The sequence below is a fragment of the Dama dama genome, chromosome 12, assembly GCF_033118175.1.
Source record: "Dama dama isolate Ldn47 chromosome 12, ASM3311817v1, whole genome shotgun sequence".
Taxonomy (NCBI): Eukaryota; Metazoa; Chordata; class Mammalia; order Artiodactyla; family Cervidae; genus Dama; species Dama dama.
The window spans coordinates 14,934,143-14,954,241 of NC_083692.1; the positions used below are offsets into that span (position 1 = coordinate 14,934,143).

A 20,099-nucleotide genomic window follows, 5' to 3' on the forward strand; every position below is an offset into this window, starting at 1 on the left:
CTCAATCAGAAGCTCTTTCAAAGCTGCACCTGGGCGGGACAGTTCGTTTCTACCCCTGAAGCCTATATGATAATGTTGGGCTCAGAAAGGGCCCCTAGCAAGCACGTGGGAATCATTACATATTCCATAGCCTGTGTATCTATTCGCTCATCGTGAGCTATGATAAGTTCCAGTTTACCTTGAGGCACAGGCCCCATGTCTGAGCCAGGCTGGGGAGAGGACGGGACAACGCTGAGTATTAAAAGAAACGATTAGACAAGAGCCCAGACAGACTGTGCTTCGGAGTATATATCTACACCACGGGGAGGAATGCGTGAGCTCATCCTGCAGCAGACCGAGGAGGAGAGAAGGCGTGAAGTATGTGGCAATTACACAGCGCTGTCTGGAGGAGCCGCCTTCCTCAGAGGTACAGAGGGTGCCGTCACACCAGAACGATGTCGCTGAGCCATCCAACAGTCAAATATCCAGCTCAGCTTCTCTTAGTCTGGGGCTTGGGGCACATCCCCAAAGTTCTTCCAGGCCCCGACACTCTGAGTGTGAGCCCTGCGTCCGTCATGATCCGTTCCCAGGAGCTCACTGGAGGCAGACCAAGTTTTCAGCTAGGATCTAGTCAAAGCTGCAAACTCCTCTTTCCCTGTGAGTTTGCTGAGGAGACCGCAGGATGAGTCGGTCCCTAAAATAAGATACGGAAGCTTCTGTAAAGGTAATGTGTTCAGAACAGAGACCCCAGGCAATCCCACTCTATGGTTAACTTCAGGATGGCAGAGGTTGTGCAAACAGGGATGTGGGGGGACACCTCCACGACAGTGCAGCTGTGTAGTGGGAGCTTCTTCACACAGGTCACAGCACACGTGTATCGCTGCATGTGTGTGACTGGCGAGTCCATCGGCTGTAGGCATGAGCAGCTGCAAGCAGCGCTGCGGTTCCTCTGCCCCTCCCAAAAGGAGAAGAACCTACCGTGGCCACTGCTCGGCCCACCCTGACGGCACCAAAGTCGTTGGGGTCCAAGTACTTGTTGCTATAGAGGCAGACGCCAGAGGCGGCAAGAGCCATGCTGGTCCATGAAGCGAGCTTGAGAACCCTTCTGGCCATGTCCCCAGACCCTGCAGCGGGACAGCAGAGAGAAGGGAGCAGTTAAAGAGTTTCCTATGGAGCCGAATTCAAATCCGGGCTCTGCCACTTAATAGACTGTACGATTCTGGGGTCATTTTCTCAACCTCACTGCACTCACATTGCCTCATTTATGAAACATGATGATACGTACCTCAAAAGTTGCTGGGGAAGCACTTCCCTGGTCATCCAGTGGTTAAGAATCTGCCTGCCAATGCAGGGAACAAGGGTTCGATCCCCGGTCCCGGAAGATGCCGCATTCCAAGGGGCAGCTAAAGCCCGTGGGCCACAACCACCAAGCCTGTGATCTAGAGCCCTAACTACTGAGCCCACACGCCGCAACGAGAAAGCTCATGCACAGCAATGAAGACCTAGTGCAGCCAGAAAAATACAAACTAAAAAATAAATTTCAAAAAAAATAGTTGTTGGGATAAAATGAGATCACGTGGATGAAATGGTGAGCACAGTATCCAGCACAATTCAATGCTCAAAGCCATTCTTCCTTTCACAGAACCAGGCACTGTGCTAGGCACTAGGGAGAAAGCCAAGAAAACAAAGTTCTTACACTCTGGAGGAGATGACAGATCCTAAGGTATGTATGAGAACAGCATCAGGTAACAGGTGCTGAGAAGAAAATCAAAGTGGGTAAGAGAAAGGATGACGAATATGTAGTCAAGGATGCTGCTTTAGATAAGAGAAGCGAGAGCATGGTAACTTCTGTTACCTGAAAACTATTATCATACCACTAATATCGCATAGGCATCATCAGTCCTCTCGGCCCAGGTTGGAAGGGGCCACAGCCAAAACGGCAGTTGCTCAGAAGCTGCCAGGGAAGCCCTCCACATCTGATCGAGTTTCAAACTATTTCTTTTGGATAGAACATAGACAGCGCCTTGTCTAGACTGTAAGAGCCTTGAAAGCCAACACCATGGTAGTTACTACTTCATCCACTCCCAGTCCCGTAGGCTGCGTTACGGTTGGGGGCTCAAAGTCCCCTGCAGATAAGCTCTGTTTAACCAAACTCACCGTTCCGCTCAGCTGAACCAAGCGGGCTCCCAGCTCTGATACCTTTCCCCACCCTACTTCTACCTCCCAGTCCACTAGGCAACACACAGTCTTTGAGGCCACTGTACCCAACGCGCAGCTTCCCCTTCAATTCCGAGGAATACTACATCTAACATCCTTGACCACAGCTGCGGCTGCAGGTGGAGAAGACCCACCCAGGAGAAGCGCCACCACCAAGCCACCTGCAGGTACAAGCCCTAAACAGACGTGTAGGGGGAAATTTCCTTGCAGCAGGAAAATTTAGGTCATCACCCTGTTTGTTTCTGCTCTGGACTCAGTCTATGACCATCCCCTCCCTGATCTGTGCCTCTGATTCGCCTCCATATGGAGACAATTGCTGTAAATAGCCTTGTCTCCACTTTCTTTAAAGTCAGTTTTGACTCATGCCTCATAATATAGTCACAGATTTTTTTTTTTAAAGTATCCACAGGGACATCTTTTTCCATTCTTTTACTTTCAGCTTACACTTTATACTGTCTCTCTAAATAGTATATAGTGCATTTTGTCTGTTTGCATTTAATATAGTCATTTATGTATTCTGATTTAATTTTACCATCTTCTGTGCTTTCTATTTTCCTACCTGTTCTGTGTCTTTTTCTCTCCTTTCTTGACTTTTTGGGACCCAGTTCTTTTTATAATCCCATTGTTTTTCCCTCTGCAGTCTTCTTTTCCTAGCCAACATTTCTAAGTGTGGTTAGAAGAACACTTGCAAAAAATATCAATCTGGGTGCCATTTCAAAAATGCAGATTTCTGCTAGACTCGCAGACCCAGAAAACAAACTTATGATTACCAAAAGGGGAATGGGTTGGGAAGGGCTAAATCGGGAATTTGAGATTAACAGAGACACACTACTATGTATGAAATAAACAACACAACCTACTGCATAGCACAGGGGACTATATTCTATATCTTATAACAACATAAAATGGAAAAAGAATTTGAAAACAAAAATATGCTTAAATAAATGACTTTGCTATACACCTGAAACATTGTAAATCAAGTATATTTCAATAAAAATTAATAATGATAATGATGTAACAGTAAAAAAAAAAAAATGAAGATTTCTGAAGCCCACCCTTTGGCCCGCTAAATCAACACTGGGGATAGGACTTGGGAATTTGCATTTTAATAGGAAACATAATGGGTTATTTTTAGGCAAAGTTTGAGAACCATTCTTGTTAATATTTCAATTTTAATAGAGGCTTCATGTGTTCAAATTCATCAGTGAAACCATGCCCCCACAACAATCTTTCCAAGTTTATCCTACCCATTCACACCCCAGATGACTGCATTCACCCCAGGAGGATGACTGCAAGCAATTATTTTTAAAGGGATAATTTAAGAAACTCATTTCTTTCACTAAACACAAATGTTCTGGCCCAACTCCTGGGATCAGTTCCTAACTCTGCAAGTAAGGGGTTTGTAGATAAAAAGAATAAATTAAACCATGCTTGCAGTGTCCCCTTTACCCCATCCCTTGTTGTCATTGTTCAGTCCTGTCTGACTCTTTGTGACCCCATGGACTGCAGCAACCCAGAATTCCCTGTCCATCACCATCTCCTAGAGCTTGCTCAAACTCATGTCCATTGAGTCAGTGATGCCACCCAACCATCTCATTCTCTATCATCCCCTTCAATCTTTCCCAGCATCAGGGTCTTTTCTAATAAGTTAGCTCTTTGAATCAGGTGGCCAAAGTATTGGAGCTTCAGCTTCAGCATCAGTCGTTCTAATAAATATTCAGGGTTGATTTCCTTTAGGATTCACTGGTTTGATCTCCTTTCAGTTGAAGGGACTCCCAAGAGTCTTCTCCAACACCACAGTTCAAAAGTATCAGTTCTTCTTTATCCAACTATCACATCTATACATGACTACAAAGCTAGTGGAGGTGATAGAACTCCAGCTGAGCTACTTCAGCTGAAAATAGCTTTGACTATACAGACGTTTGTGGGCAAAGTAATATCTCTGCTTTTTAATATGCTCTCTAGGTTTATGATACTTTTCTTCCAAGGAGCAAGCATCTTTTAATTTCATGGCTGCAGTCACCATCTGCAGTGATTTTGGAGCCCAAGAAAATAGTCTCTCACTGTTTCCATTGTTTTCCCATCTATATGTCATGAAGTGATGGGACCAGATGCCATGATTTCATTTTTTGAATGTTGAGTTTTAAGTCAGCTTTTTCACTCTCCTCTTTCACTTTCATCAAGAGGCTCTTTAGTTCTTTGCTTTCTGCTGAAACAGTGGTGTCATCTGCATACGAGGTTATTGATATTTCTCCCGGCAATCTTGATTCCAGCTTGTACTTCATCTAGCCCAGCATTTCACATGATGTATTCTGCATATAAGTTAAATAAGCAGGGTGACGATATACAGCCTTGACGTACTCCTTTCCCAGTTTGGAACCAGTCTGCTGTTCCAAGTTTGGTTCCAACTTTTGCTTCTTGACCTGTATATACATTTCTCAAGAGGCAGGTAAGGTGGTCTGGTATTCCCATCTCTTTCAGAATTTTCCACAGTTTATTGTGATCCACATAGTTAAAGGTTTTGACATAGTCAATGCAACAGAAGTAGATATTTTTCTTGAATTCTCTTGCTTTTTCTATGATCCAACGGATGTTGGCAACTTGATCTCTGGTTCCTCTGCCTTTTCTAAATCCAGCTTGACCATCTGGAAGCTCTTGGTTCACACACTGTTAAAGACTGGCTTGGAGAATTTTGAGCATTACTTTGCTAGCATGTGAAAGGAGTGCAGCAGCTTGAACATCCTTTGGCATTGCCTTTCTTTGGGATTAGAATGAAAACTGACCTTTTCCAGTCTTGTGGCCATTGCTGAGCTTTCCAAATTTGCTGGCATATTGAGTGCAGCACTTTCACAGCATCATCTTTTAGGATTTGAGATAGCTCAACTGGAATTCCATCACATCCACTAGCTTTGCTCGTAGTGATGCTTCCATGTGACTTCACACTCCAGGATGGCTGGCTCTAGGTGAGTGATCACTCCATTGTGGTTATCCGGATCATTAAGATCTTTTTTGTATAGTTCTTCTATGTATTCTTGCCACCTCTTCTTAATATCTTCTGCTTCTGTTAGGTCCATACCACTTTTGTCCTTTATTGTGCCCATCTTTGCATGAAACGTTCCCTTGGTATCTCTAGTTTTCTTGATGAGATCTTCAGTCTTTCCCATTCTATTGTTTTTCTCTATTTCTATGCATTGTTCACTTAGGAAAGCTTTCTTATCTCCCCTTGCTGTTCTTTGGAACTCTGCATTCAGATGGGTATACCTTTCCTTTTCTTCTTTGCCTTTCACTTCTCTTGTTTTCTCGGCTATTTGTAAGGCCTCCTCAGACAGCCATTTTGCCTTTTTGCATTTCTTTTTCTTGGGGATGGTTTTGATCACCACCTCATGTATAATGTCACTAACCTCTGTCCATAGTTTTTCAGGCACTCAGTCTATCAGATCTAATCCCTTGAATCTATTTGTCACTTCTACTGTATAATTGTAAGGGATTTTATTTAGGTCATACCTAAATGGCCTAGTGGCTTTCCCTACTTTCCTCAATTTAAGTCTCAATTTGAAAATAAGGAATTCATGATCTGAGCCACAGTCAGCTCCTGGTCTTGTTTTTGCTGACTATATCGAGCTTCTCCATCTTCAGCTGCAAAGAATATATTCAATCTGATTTCGGTGTTAATCATCTGGTGATGTCCATGTGTAGGGTAGTCTCATGTTGCTGGAAGTGGGTGTTTGCTATGACCAGTGCATTCTCTTAGCAAAACTCTGTTAGCTTTTGCCCTGCTACATTTTGTACTACAAGGCCAAACTTCCCTGTTACTCCAGGTACCTTCCTACTTTTGCATTCTAGGCCCCTATGATGAAAAGGACATCTTTTGGGGGATGTTAGTTCTAGAAGGTCTTGTAGGTCTTCATAGAACTGTTCAACTTCAGCTTCTTTGGCATTAGTGGTTGGCTATCCTTGGTTCCTTTCAGATGAGAGACAGCACTGCGGTTGAGAATACACATCCTAGAATCCAGTGGCCTGAGTCTGAGTCCCAACATGGTCTCTTACCCTGAGTCCTGTGACCCTGTCTATACCATGGGGGTGATCAAAGCCATGCCTACTTGATGAGGTGATGAGGAATGAGGAAATCATGCAAATATTTAACAAGGTGCCACCTACACAGCAAGAACACAGTAGAAACCACTATTGTCAGGGAACCTTGGACCAAGAAGAATTTGGGAGGGTTCAAGAGGAGAGAAGAGAGCCCAGACCATAATATGTCCTGCCAACCTCCCAGAAATCCTCACACTGGAATCCACCTTGGCTGAGAGACGCACACCCAACTAGGAAGGACCCTGAGTCAGACCAGATACAGACACAAACAAGATGATTGGCCGGAGACAACCCAGAAAGGTACCCCACCTCCATAAAGCCTGAGCCTGTGAGCCACCGGGCAAGGCAGTGCTCCTGGGGCCCCTCACCTTCCTGCCCTCTGCTCAGACACCACTCTTCAATACAGCCCTTTGGTCTGTTAGCACGTGTGTCTCTTCAGACAATGCACTTTCAAGTTAGACAAGAGCCTGGTCCCAGGCCCTGGAAGGGTCCCCTCCAGTAACGCTACGACCACCACTGTTCTCGCTATTTCCCTGCCCAATGGCAGGCTCGGTAAAGCATCCTTTACTCCCCAGTCTATCAGCTTCTGCATGCCCGACTGCTAACATTTTGGCAGTCCCCCACCTAACCCCACCTTTTCACCTTGCTCACTACAACCTCAGTCTGTAGTATCTTCTATCAAAAGCGGCAGTGCACTCAATTTCCCTCCACCTTCTTTCTGCCAAGACACAGGTTCCCAGCTGAACCCAGGAGCAGGCCTTAAATTAGGCTGAGTGCCCTCAGGTCCTCACACACCTTTCTCCTTTGAGATCATCAGTTCAAGGAGGCCCATGAGGACCGTCCTTCTGGGGCCTGAAGAAAAGCTGACAACGAGAAGGTGGTATAGAGCAACCAGGGGCCAGGAACTCAGCCTCTGGAGCCGGGAAGAACCGCGGCTCCGCTGCTCACCAGTTCTGCCACCTTCAGAAAGCCACAGCCTCTTAGACTCTGATCGACAAAAAATGCTCTCGGAACTCCTCTGAAGTCCTGAGGGCCACTCAACTTCCCTGGCGGGTTTTCGGCCTGCTTCACTCACACGTCTTCCTGTCGTGACCTCTCACTTCTGAAGGTGGAAAAAATTGAGAATTTTCGAAAACAGTTTTTAGAAGACCCCATAATGGAGGTTTTCTGAGGACACAATTTCTCCAGGAATGGAAGAAGCAGATGGAGATCAATTATGTATTCAGTGCAGGACTCAGGGTGCCTTCATCAACCTTACTGACTACAGGGACAGAGAGACTTGGTACCTGTATATTAAGGATCTTAAAGCAACTGAATCCTGGCAAAAAGACCCAGAGATCAAGCCCTGAGCCTTTGGAGAGGGAGCACTGACTCCAAGACCCTAGACTACCAGAGAACTAACCCTAGGGAGTATCAAATAGTGAGAACTCACACAAAGGAAACCACTTGAAGACAAGACCCGGCAGCAGCCAACCACCAGTAGCACCCTCTGCAGGACGCCTCATCTAAACAACAAACAAAACAAAAATACAGACCCAGTCATCAGCAGACAGGATTACCACCTCACTCTCCTTGCCCATCAGAGGAAAAACAAACAAAGAAAAACTCAGCACAAATCTCAGCCTATATGAAGCTACATAAACCACTGGACCAACGTTAGGAGGGCAGAAACCCAAAGGAAGAAAGAATTCAACCTTGAAGCCTGGGAAAAGGAGACCTCAAACACAGTAAGTTAAAAAAATAATAATAATAATAATGAAAAGGCAAAGAAATACTACACAAATGAAGGAACAAACTAGAAACACAGAAGTCCAAAAAATGAAGAGGAAATGGGCAAACTGGCTGAAAAAGAATTCAGAATAATGATAGTAAAGATGATCAAAAACCTTGAAAACAAAGTGGAAAAAATGCAAGAATCAATTAACAAAGACCTAGAAGAATTAAAGAATAAACATACAGAGACAAACAACACAATTACTAAAATTAAAAATACTCTAGAAGGAATCAATAGCAGAATATCTGAAGCAGAACAAATCAGTGAGCTTGAAGATAAAATGGTAGAAATAACTTCTGAAGAGCAGAATAGAGTAAAAATGAAAAAAACAGAGGATAGCTTCAGAGACCTCTAGGACAATATCAACTGCACCAACATGTGAATTATAGGGGTCCCAGAAGAAGAAGAGAAAAAGAAAGGGTATGAGAAAATTTTTGAAGAGATTATAGTTGAAAATTTCCCCAACATGGAAAAGGAAATAGTCAACCAAGTCCCAGAGATGCAAAGAGTCCCATACAGGATAAACCCAAGGAGAAATAGGCCAAGACACAAACTAATTAAACTAACAAAGACTAAACACAAAGAAAGAATATTAAAAGCAGCAAGGGAGAAGCAACAAGTAACATACAAGGGAAACCCTATACGCTTAACAGCTGATCTTTCACCAGAAACTCTGCAGGCCAGAAGGGAATGGCAGGATATATTTAAAGTACTGAAATGGAAAAATCTACAACCAAGATTACTGTACCCAGCAAGGATCTCATTCAAAACTGATGGAAAAATAAAAAGCTTTTCAGACAAGCAAAAGTTAAGAGAATTCAGTACCACCAAACCAGCTCTACAACAAATGTTAAATGGACTTATAGTCAAGAAATCCAACAGAAAAAAAAAGATCTACAAAATCAACCCCAAACAATTAAGAAAATGGCAATAGGAACATATATCTCAATAATTACTTTTAATGTAAGCAGATTAAATGCTCCAAACAAAAGACACAGACTGTCTGAATGGATACAAAAATAAGACCCATATATATGCTGTCTACAAGAAACCCACTTCAGACCTAAAGACACATAGACTGAAAGTGAGAGGATGGAAAAATATATTCCATGCAAATGGGGAACAAAAGAAAGCTGGAGTAGCAATCCTCATATCAGACAAAATAGACCTTAAAATAAAAAAGATTACTAGAGATAAGGAAGGACACTACATAATGATCAAGGGATCAATCCAAGAGGAAGACATAACAATTGTAAATATCTATGCACCCAACAAAGGAGCACCCCAATACATAAGGCAAACACTAGCAGACATAAAAGGAGAAGTTGACAGTAGCAGATGGTGATTGCAGCCATGAAATTAAAAGATGCTTACTCCTTGGAAGGAAAGTTATGACCAACCTAGACAGCATAATTAAAAAGCAGAGACATTACTTTGCCAACAAAGGTCCGTCTAGTCAAGGCTATGGTTTTTCCAGTGGTCATGTATGGATGTGAGAGTTGTACTACAAGGAAAGCTGAGCACCAAAGAATTGATGCTTTTGAACTGTGGTGTTGGAGAAGACTCTTGAGAGTCCCTTGGACTGCAAGGACATTCAACCAGTTCATCCTAGCGGAGATCAGTCCTGGGTGTTCATTGGAGGGACTGATATTGAAGCTGAAACTCCAGTACTTTGGCCACCTGATACAAAGAGCTGACTCATTTGAAAAGACCCTGATGCTGGGAAAGATTGAGGGCAGGAGGAGAAGGGGACGACAGAGGATGAGATGGTTGGATAGCATCACCAACTCAATGGACATGAGTTTGGGTAAACTCCAGGAGTTGGTGATGGACAGGGAGGCCTGGTGTGCTATGGCAAGGGGTCACAAACAGTCAGACATGACTGAGCGACTGAACTGAACTGAACTGAACCAAACTGAACCAAACGCAATCTACAGATTCAATGAGATCCCTATCAAATTACCAATGACATTTTTCACAGAACTAGAACAAAAAATTTCACAATTCATATGGAAACACAAAAGACCCCAAACAGCTAAAGTAGTCTTGAGAAAGAAGAATGGAGCTGGAGGAATCAATCTTCCTGACTTCAGATTATACTACAAAGCTACAGTCATCAAGACAGTATGGTATTGGCACAAAAAGAAATATAGACCAGTGGAACAAGATAGAAAGTCTAGAAATAAACCCATGCACCTACGGGTACATTATTTTTTACAAAGGAGGCAAGAACATATAAAGGGGCAAAGACAGCCTCTTCAATAAATGGTGTTGGGAAAACCGGACGACTACATGTAAAAGAATGAAATTAGAACACTTCCTAACACCATACACACAGAGAACTCAAAATGTATTAAAGATGTAAATGTAAGACCAGAAACTATAAAACTCTCTGAGGAAAACACAGGTAGAACACTCAATGACATAAATCAAAGCAAGATCCTCTATGACCCACCGCCTAGAGTAATGGAAATAAAAACAAAAGTAAACAAGTGGCACCTGATTAAACTTAAAATCTTTTGCGCAGCAAAGGAAAATATAAGCAAGGTGAAAAGACAACCCTCAGAATGGGAGAAAATAATAGCAAATGAAACAACTGATGAAGGATTAATTTCCAAAATATGCAAGCAGTTCATACAACTCAGTACCAGAAAAACAAACAACCCAATCAAAAAGTGGGAAAAACACCTAAACAGACATTTCTCCAAATAAGACATACAGATGGCTAAAAAACACATGAAAAGATGCTCAACATCACTCATTATTAGAGAAATGCAAATCAAAACTACAATATCTACAGGAGATATCTCCTCACACCGGTCAGCACAGCCATCATCAAAAAGTCTACAAACAATAAATACTGGAGAGGGTGTGGAGAAAAAGGAATGCTCTTGCACTGTTGGTGGGAATGCAAATTGATACAGCCACTATGGAAGATGGTAAGGAGAGTCCTTTAAAAACTAAGAATAAAATCACCGTATGAAATCCACTCCTAGGCATATACCCTGAGGAAAGCAAAACTGAAAAAGACACATGTACCCCATTGTACACTGCAGCACTATTTACAATAACTAGAACATGGAAGCATCCTAGATATCCATCGACAGATGAATGGATAAAGAAGTGGTACATGTGCACAATGGAATATTATTCAGCCATAAAAAGGAACACATTTGAACCAGTTCTAATGAGGTGGATGAACCCAGAACCTATTATACAGAGTGAAGTAAGTCAGAAAGAGAAAGATAAATATCATATTCTAAAGCATAAGTGTGGAATCAAGAAAAATGGTACTGAAGAATTTATTTACAGGGTAGCAATGGAGAAACAGACATAGGCAATAGACTTATGGACATGGAGAGAGGGGAGGAGAGGGTGAGATGTATGGAAAGAATAACATGGACACTTATATTACCATATGTAAAATAGATAGCCAAGGGGAATTTGCTGTATGTCTCAGGGAACTCAAACAGAGTCTCTGTATCAACTTAGAGGGGTGGGATGGGGAGGGAGACGGAAGGGAGATTCAAAAGGGAGGGGATATATGTATACCTGTGGCTGATTCATGTTGAGGTTTGACAGAAAACAACAAAATTCTGTAAAGCAATTATCCTTCAATAAAAAAAAAATTTTTTTTAATGCTCTGGATAGTACCTACCTCATAGGGCCACTGCAAGAATGAAATCAGATGCTGCTTTAACAAAGGCTCAGTAAATGAGACTTCTTCTCCTTATTGTTACTTTAAGTTTCATTTCTCCTGTTCTGCAAAGCTGAAGAGCTTATGCAGAAGAACTCCTAAATCTCAGGGGCAAGAATTAGCATGACCTTGTACAATTAATAGAGGCGGGTGGAGGGAAGCCCATCACATCTTGCCTGAGCCATTCGACCACTCCTATTCCAAACACTTTCCCACGTCCCAGCCAACCTTCATTCACTCTGCCATGCAAGTACCATCATCCTAACGCACAAGTACATTTTTATCACTCTTGCGTGTGTGTCGGTCCCTTCAGTCATGTCCGACTCTTTGCAGCCCTTGGGCTGTAGCCCGCCAGGCTCCTCTGTCCATGGGATTCTCCAGGCAGGAATACTGGAGTGCGTTGCCAGGCCCTCCTCCAGGGGATCTTCCCCACCCAGGGTTCGAACCTACATCTCCTACAGCTCCTACACTGCAGGCAGATTCTTTACTACTGAGCCACCAGGAAAGCCCTCTTATCACTCTTACCCCCCTCAGTTCAGTTCAGTTCTGTTCAGTCGCTCAGTCATGTCTGATTCTTTGCGACCCCATGAACTGCAGCATGCCAGGCCTCCCTGTCCATCACAAATTCCCGGAGTTTACTCAAACTCATGTCCATCAAGTCAGTGATGCCATCCAGCCATCTCATCCTCTGTCGTCCCCTTCTCCTCCTGTCCCCAATCCCTCCCAGCATCAGGGTCTTTTCCAATAAGTCAACTCTTCCCATGAGGTGGCCAAAGTATTGGAGTTTCAGCTTCAGCATCAGTCCTTCCAATGAACACCCAGGACTGATCTCCTTTAGGATGGACTGGTTGGATCTCCTTGCAGTCCAAGGGACTCTAGAGAGTCTTCTCCAACACCACAGTTCAAAAGCATCAATTTTTCGGCCCTCAGCTTTCTTCACAGTCCAACTCTCACATCCATACATGACCACTGGAAAAACCATAGCCTTGACTAGACAGACTTTTGTTGGCAAAGTAACGTCTCTGCTCTTTCAAAAGCATCAATTTTTCGGCCCTCAGCTTTCTTCACAGTCCAACTCTCACATCCATACATGACCACTGGAAAAACCATAGCCTTGACTAGACAGACTTTTGTTGGCAAAGTAACGTCTCTGCTCTTTAATATGCTATCTAGGTTGGTCATAACTTTCCTTCCAAGGAGTAAGCGTCTTTTAATTTCATGGCTGCAGTTACCATCTGCAGTGATTTTGAAGCCCCCCAAAATAAAGTCTGACACTGTTTCCCCTGTTTCTCCATCTATTTCCCATGAAGGGATGGGACCAGATGCCATGATCTTAGTTTTCTGAATGTTGAGCTTTAAGCCAACTTTTTCATTCTCCTCTTTCACCTTCATCAAGAGGCTCTTTAGTTCCTCTTCACTTTCTGCCATAAGGGTGGTGTCATCTGCATATCTGAGGTTATTGATATTTCTTCCAGCAATCTTGATTCCAGCTTGTGCTTCTTCCAGCCCAGCATTTCTCATGATGTACTCTGCATATAAGTTAAATAAGCAGGGTGACGATATACAGCCTTGATGTACTCCTTTTCCTATTTGGAACCAGTTTGTCGTTCCCTCTCTAGTTCTAACTGTTGCTTGCTGACCTGCACATAGGTTTCTCAAGAGGCAGGTCAGGTGGTCTGGTATTCCCATCTCTTTCAGAATTTTCCACAGTTCATTGTGATCCACACAGTCAAAGGCTTTGGCATAGTCAATAAAGCAGAAATAGATGTTTTCTGGAACTCTCTTGCTTTTTCGATGATCCAGCGGATGTTGGCAATTTGATCTCTGGTTCCTCTGCCTTTTCTAAAACCAGCTCGAACATCTGGAAGTTCACGGTTCACATATTGCTAAAGCCTGGCTTGGAGAATTTTGAGCATTACTTTACTAGTGTGTGAGACGAGTGCAATTGTGCAGTAGTTTGAGCATTCTTTGTCATTGCCTTTCTTTGGGACTGGAATGAAAACTGACCTTTTCCAGTGTTGTGGCCACTGCTGAGTTTTCCAAATTTGCTGGCATACTGAGTGCAGCACTTTCATAGCATCATCTTTCAGGATTTGAAATAGCTCAACTGGAGTTCCATCACTTCCACTAGATTTGTTCGTAGTGATGCTTTCTAAGGCCCACTTGACTTCACATTCCAGGATGTCTGGCTCTAGGTGAGTGATCACACCATCGTGATTATCTGGGTCATGAAGATCTTTTTTGTACAGTTCTTCTGTGTATTCTTGCCACCTCTTCTTAATATTTTCTGCTTCTATTAGGTCCATACTATTTCTGTCCTTTATCGAACCCATCTCTGCATGAAATGTTCCCTTGGTATCTCTGATTTTCTTACCTCCCTACTATCTACCAAAAAGTCCAAATTCTCTAGCAAGGCATTCAAGACCCACCCCTATTCTCATCCCTATCCACCTTTCCAGCTTCACCTCCCACAGTCAATCCCCTACTAATCTTCTACGAAGCCTTCTGTCAGTCAACCTCCCAGCCTTCCTTGCTCCTTCCTCTCTGGTTTTATTGTGCACTGTTTTTACCTCTAATAATCTGGTCCAATGTCTGCCTTTTCCACTAGATGCAAAGGGCAGAATTCACTAACAAATAAATAAATGAATAAGTAACCCTGCTTAAAAAAAAAAAAAACACTGAATGAATGAGTGAAAATATTCCAGTCTATCTTCAACATGGAAACTTAAGTCCAACTATACATTCCTCTTCTCTAAACTCTCCAATGGTGCCCACCTCACTCAAAATGAATCAGTAGGGAAGAGGGCAGAGCACAGCCTTTAAAAGAATGGCATAGCTGTTAAAGATATGACATAAACTAGTTAGAACCAATTAGGCCCAAGATGGCAGAAGATTTGACTTCCAGTAGACCTTGAGCCTCATTATTCGCTCATTGTGATACATTAGCGCATGCTAAACGACACACCCACAGGTGCCATGGCAGTTCTGAGGCTGACGGTAAAAGGTCAAAAGTGGGAATTTCCAATTTCTGGAGGTCCCCACCCCTTCCCCAAAACAGTCAGAATAAACCCTCCCACTTATTAGCCTATGAAATTACCTAGCCCATAAAAACTAACCACCCCATATTTGGGGGCCTTCTGAGATGGATAAACTACACCTGTGAGACCTGTACTGAGTCAGTAGCAACACAGGTCCCCAGGTAAGAATCGCAAACCCAGGGCTGCCATCCTCCCCCAGTTATCCTCAGCCCCACCTCCCAGCCACCCTACCCAACCCCATCCTCCTGAGGTTGAACCAACCTCCAGGCCTGTCCCTCTAGGCAACAGGCCTCCCCCAGCCTCCAGACCACCTCTGAGTGGAGAAGCAGCATTGAAGCAGACACAACTCCCAAGTCCCAGTTTCCATGCAAACGCCCTCAGTAATAAAAGAGGTGAAAATTGTAAAACATAAAATAGATGATATAGGAGTCCAACTGTGTCTAAATAGACTGGAGCTGGAGTTTTCCAAAAGGTGTCAGTGAGTCTTTAACATGTAAATGAGTTGCTTCCCTCGGGGTCTTTTAAAAGACTCTGTCAGCCGTGAAATATGTCTGTCGATGAGAAACACCTTTCATTATTAAACCTTTTGCTAATGAATCACCTGCCCTGTTCTATTTACTTGCCTTCTTGACTTTCATCTGAGTTGTCTCTCATACCATCACATCCTTCTTTTTTTTCAGTTGAGGGTGAGAGGGGGAGTGCCTGAGGACCCTGGACCCCAAAACCTAACCATCAGATAATAATATTGGCAATAACTGACCTTCACACAGCCCTTTGCACTCATCATCTCATTAGTTATTCCACACCAGCGATCCCCAACCTTTTTGGGGCCAGGGATCGGTTTCAGGGAAGACAATTTTTCCATGGACTAGGGTGAGTGGTGGGGATGGTTTGGGGATGATTCTAATGCATTGCATTTATTGCACACTATTTCTTTTATTGTTATAGCAGCTCCACCTCAGATCACCAGGCATTAGATCTCAGAGGCTAAGGACAGCTGTACCACACATCCCCCTCCCCAGTGAGGTGAGACAAATATCACTGCCACCCCCAGGTATAAATGAGGACACCAAGGAGCAGAAAGGGTGAGGGATTTACCCCCAGGTGGCTCAGCTGGTAAACGGCAGAGTAGACAGAGGAGCCTGGCAGGCTACAGTCCATGGAATCGCAGAGTCCAACGCCACTGAGCAACTAACACACATAGACACACAACGGAAATCCCTTTAGCCCTTTCTCTTTATGGCACGTGACCTCCCTGATGGGGACTCACAGACCTCCAATCACCATCGATCTCACCTCCATTCTCAAGTAACTGCATCAGTCACTATGACTTCTGACCCTCTACCAACCCCAAACAGAGCCAGGCACAGGGAAGCCGCCACTTGGCACCCCAGAAATGAACAGCATGTCACAAGATCGATCAAAGCACCTCACTAGAAGCCACCAACTCCAGGCTATGAAACGTTTAGGACAGCTACGTTATTGTCAAGTCAAGGATGAGAAAGGGATCCATCTTGCTGGACCACAGGAAACATAGCAGCAAGTCACGAGACAAGGCAAGAGCAGAGTCTGATAAGTTGATGGTCAAATGCAATTCCATCCCCTGTATCGAACTAGTAGGGAACCAAGCACTTCCTGTTCACTGGGCTGGGTCTTTTCAACTACCATCCACCTGCTGCTTCTTTCCCAAGCCGTATTCCAGGACAATAACCCCAGAATCACTGCATCCTATTTGGTTACACAAGTGAGAATGACCACAGAGGAAAGAATTTAAGGCTCTAATCCCATTAATCCCATAAAGTGACCACAGCACCCCTCCCATTTCCTAGAGAGACTGTTAGACAGACGAGCAGTATATCTTTTGGTCTGCTCCCAAGACTGGAAAAGACCCAATAATACCTTTGGAGAGAGTGATCAGGTTTTCAGGGAAGTCTAGTTATTGATATAGGCAAAAAGCGACCAAGGGGATGATACCATCCATTGACTCAATGTCGCAAATCAATGCTGAGGAATCCCCAACGGATGCCGAAGTCCTGGAGTAGAGAGGAAAAATAAATCTCACCCAGGCAAGGAGTAGAATTTACCACTCATTTCATCCAGAGAGAGGGGGACTCAGGAAGAACAGTGTGCTTAAACATTTCATGTAACTCACACAACTGCATTCTGGGGTGCATCCTATTAGATCCTCATTCTACAGAGGAAGATGAGTTTTAGAAAAGGTAAGAAAGCTGGCTGGAAAGCTACTAAGTGATGCAGTCAGAACTTGAATACAAGTGTGTCTGCTCCAAACAAGAGCGCACAAAGTAGATGAGAACAGGGCTTGCTGGGCGCCTCTGATGCATATAGCTGAACGGAAATAGTTTATTCAGTGAGTCGTGGTGGGGAGGGGTGGATGCCTGAACCAAGCACTCTTCTTATCTTACAGGTCCCTTGTGCGAGAAGAAAATGTGTATATCAGAAAGGAAAAAAAATGTAAACTTTACCAGCAGAGGTCAAATTTTACATCCTGAGGGCTGCTGAGAAATGGCCAAGCAAAGACACAGTAAGATAAAATAGGATGTAACTCAGGGAAACTGACACATGTAGACCTATACACGAAAATCTGTATAAAATGTGGGGGAAGTTACAGTGAACAAAGTAATACGTACATGCTTACTATCACTACCCAAGTTCAACGGGCACCAGTATAGAAAGACCCAGGTCCAGGAGTGAAGAGCTGGTGCTGTAAGTTCACAGGATTTCTTGCCTACAAAACAGGGATACTCAAAAGTGTATCCCCAGACCAGCAAGTTAGAAATGCAAATACTTGCTCCCCACCCTAGAACTGTGCATGTGTGGCTGCTTGTCATGTCAGACTCTTTGTGACCCCATGGCCTGTAGCCCTCCAGGCTCCTCTGTCCATGGGATTCTCCAGGCAAGAATACTGGAATGGGTTGCCATTTCCTACTCCAGGGAATCTTCCCGTCTCAGGGATTGAACCTGAGTCTCCGGCATTGGCAGGGGGATTTTTTTTTTTTTTAAACCACTGAGCCATCTGGGAACCCCAGACCTACTGAATCAAAAACTTTGGGGATGTGGTCCAGGTTTCTGTGTTGAACCAAGCCCTTCAGGTGATTCTGATACACGCTGAAGCTTGAGAACTACTGCTTAAAGAAAACGTGTGAAGGCACAGATAAAGTCTAACTCACTCTCAACTCCACAAATATTTCCTGAGCACCAGGTGCCAAGAATCACGGAGGTGATCAATAAGTATTTGTTGAATCGAATGACTTCCTAGTCAGTACAAAGTAAATGTCACTTAACCCGGGGAGAGAGCTGTTCTCGGTAGGTGTCTTCTAGAGGCAGCTCTCCACACACCGGCTGTCATCAGCACAAGTTTACCTTGCAATCCGGAAGCTCAGAGCACAGCAAAGTGAAAAAGTCGCTCAGTCGCGAGCGACTCTTTGTGACCCCATGGACCGTAGCCCACCAGGCTCCTCTGTCCATGGGGACTCTCCAGGCAAGAATACTGGAGTGAGTTGCCATTCCCCCTTCTCCAGGGGATCTTCCCCACCCAGGGATAGAACCTGGACTCCTGCACTTCAAACATTTAAGATTCTTAAGGGGACGACCGAGAACGAGATGGTTGGATGGCATCACCGACTCAGGGAACATGAGTTTGAGTAAGCTCCGGGAGTTGGCGATAGACAGGGAGCCTGGCAGTGCTGCAGTCCATGGGACCGCAAGGAGTCGGACACAACTGAGCGACTGAACTGGACAAGATTCTTTACCATCTGAGCCACCAGGGAAGCCTCAGCCAGTGCTACAGATAAGGCGAGCTGCTGGGCGCCGCGGGCCCAGGCGGAGGGCAGAGATAACCGCGCGCCCTTGCTTCTGATCCAGACCGCGCTCGGGCCCCGGGACGCTGGCGCCTCGGAGGCCACAGACAGCAGGGCCTCAGGAGATCTGGGTGAGCCACTGGCTGCCTTCCTCCAGCCGACTCCACCGGACACGCGGGAGCGCGCCCCGCTTCCGCCCACCGGAGAGCCGGCGGGAGCGGCCGCGGAGGAGGCGGGGCCCCAGCCCGTCGCCGGAGTCACGTGGCCGCGCGCCGGGCCCGCGGGTGCCAAGGGCACTGGCGCAGGGTCCCCTCCCGACCGGCGGCCCCAGCGGAGGCGCGTCCACTGCGGCTTCCCCTTGCTCCCGCGGCCCCTGGCGGCCCGGGCTCGGCTTCGGCCTCCGAGGCGGGCTGCCCCTACTCACCCGGGTGGGGAAGCAGAAAGACGCGGCGCTCGGCTTCCAGCCGCAGCCTGGACGGCGGGGATTCGAGGGCAACTTTGCCGCCACCCCCGAGATTGCGCTTGGTTAAGCCGGGGCGCTGCGCAGCCTGCCGGGAGTTGTAGTTCTTTGGTGCCTTCAGCCGCGGGGACGAGGGCCGGAGAAACACCGCGCTCCCTCTGGACCCATGCACTTCGGGAGGCCGAGGCGTCGCAGACACTTGACCTGCGGGTAGCAGGTAGCCTGTTTCTTTGCCTGCGCTGCGGACACGAGCCTGCCTGAAAAATTATCTGCAGGAGGCTTTCCAAACTGGTCATAGATTTATGTTCAGTAAGAGGATGGAGTTGTGGGTTTGTGTATTTAAAATAAGGTATTAGGACAGGCAAGGAAAAATTTTACACAGTTGCTGCTCTATCTTAGTCATCTTTGTCCCTCATCCATTCATTCACTGACCTCTTTTTATGGAATGTGTGTTTATAAGGTGTACTTTGGAAATGATCATTAGACCTTCATTCATTCTACAAACATCTCTTGAGCTATTATTAATACTTCATGGCGGGTAGAGATGGGGTGGAAGATTCATCTGTCAATTCAATGCAATTCTAATAAATTTTCCAACAAGATTTTCCGTGGACATTTACAAGCTAAGCTAAAATTTATATGGAAAAACAGAGGACAAAGCATCGCCTAAACACTCTTGAGGAAGAGTAACATGTTTCAAGGACTTATCCTTCTATATATCAACATTTATTATGAAACTATAAAAATTAAGACCATGGGATATTAGTATGGGGATAGGCAGAGGGGGGAAATGAAACAGCCTAGAGAGCTCAGAAGCAATCCAGGCATATGTGGAATCTTGATATATGACAGAGCTGGCATTATATTAATAGATCAGTAGGGAAAGATAGATTATTCATAAAGCTGAACCAACTGCTTATCTGTTGGACCCCTAACACACCCCCCCAAGACAAAATCTAACTCTTAAATAGATTGAAGAATTTAAAAGGAAAAAGTAAAATCAGAACTTCTGAAGGAAAATAAA

At 44.7% G+C, this 20,099-nt stretch overlaps 1 protein-coding gene across 4 annotated transcripts in view; it reads right to left on the bottom strand.

Moving 5' to 3' along the window:
* The window catches only part of ADCK1 (aarF domain containing kinase 1), a 130,666-nt gene extending 111,506 nt beyond the window's left edge, over nucleotides 1–19,160 (bottom strand). Inside the window, exons 1-2 of one of the 4 annotated variants that reach the window (XM_061156516.1) lie at nucleotides 18,568–18,805; nucleotides 958–1,103 (exon numbers count right to left, since the gene is read on the bottom strand). In XM_061156516.1, coding sequence (XP_061012499.1) covers nucleotides 958–1,092 — 135 coding nt within the window. In that variant the 5' untranslated portion in view covers nucleotides 1,093–1,103; nucleotides 18,568–18,805. Of the gene's footprint in view, nucleotides 1–957; nucleotides 1,104–18,567; nucleotides 18,857–19,039 lie in introns of those variants that run through there. The other 3 variants (XM_061156515.1, XM_061156517.1, XM_061156519.1) reach the window with 3 other exon arrangements.
* Between the last annotated feature and the right edge of the window lie 939 nt (nucleotides 19,161–20,099).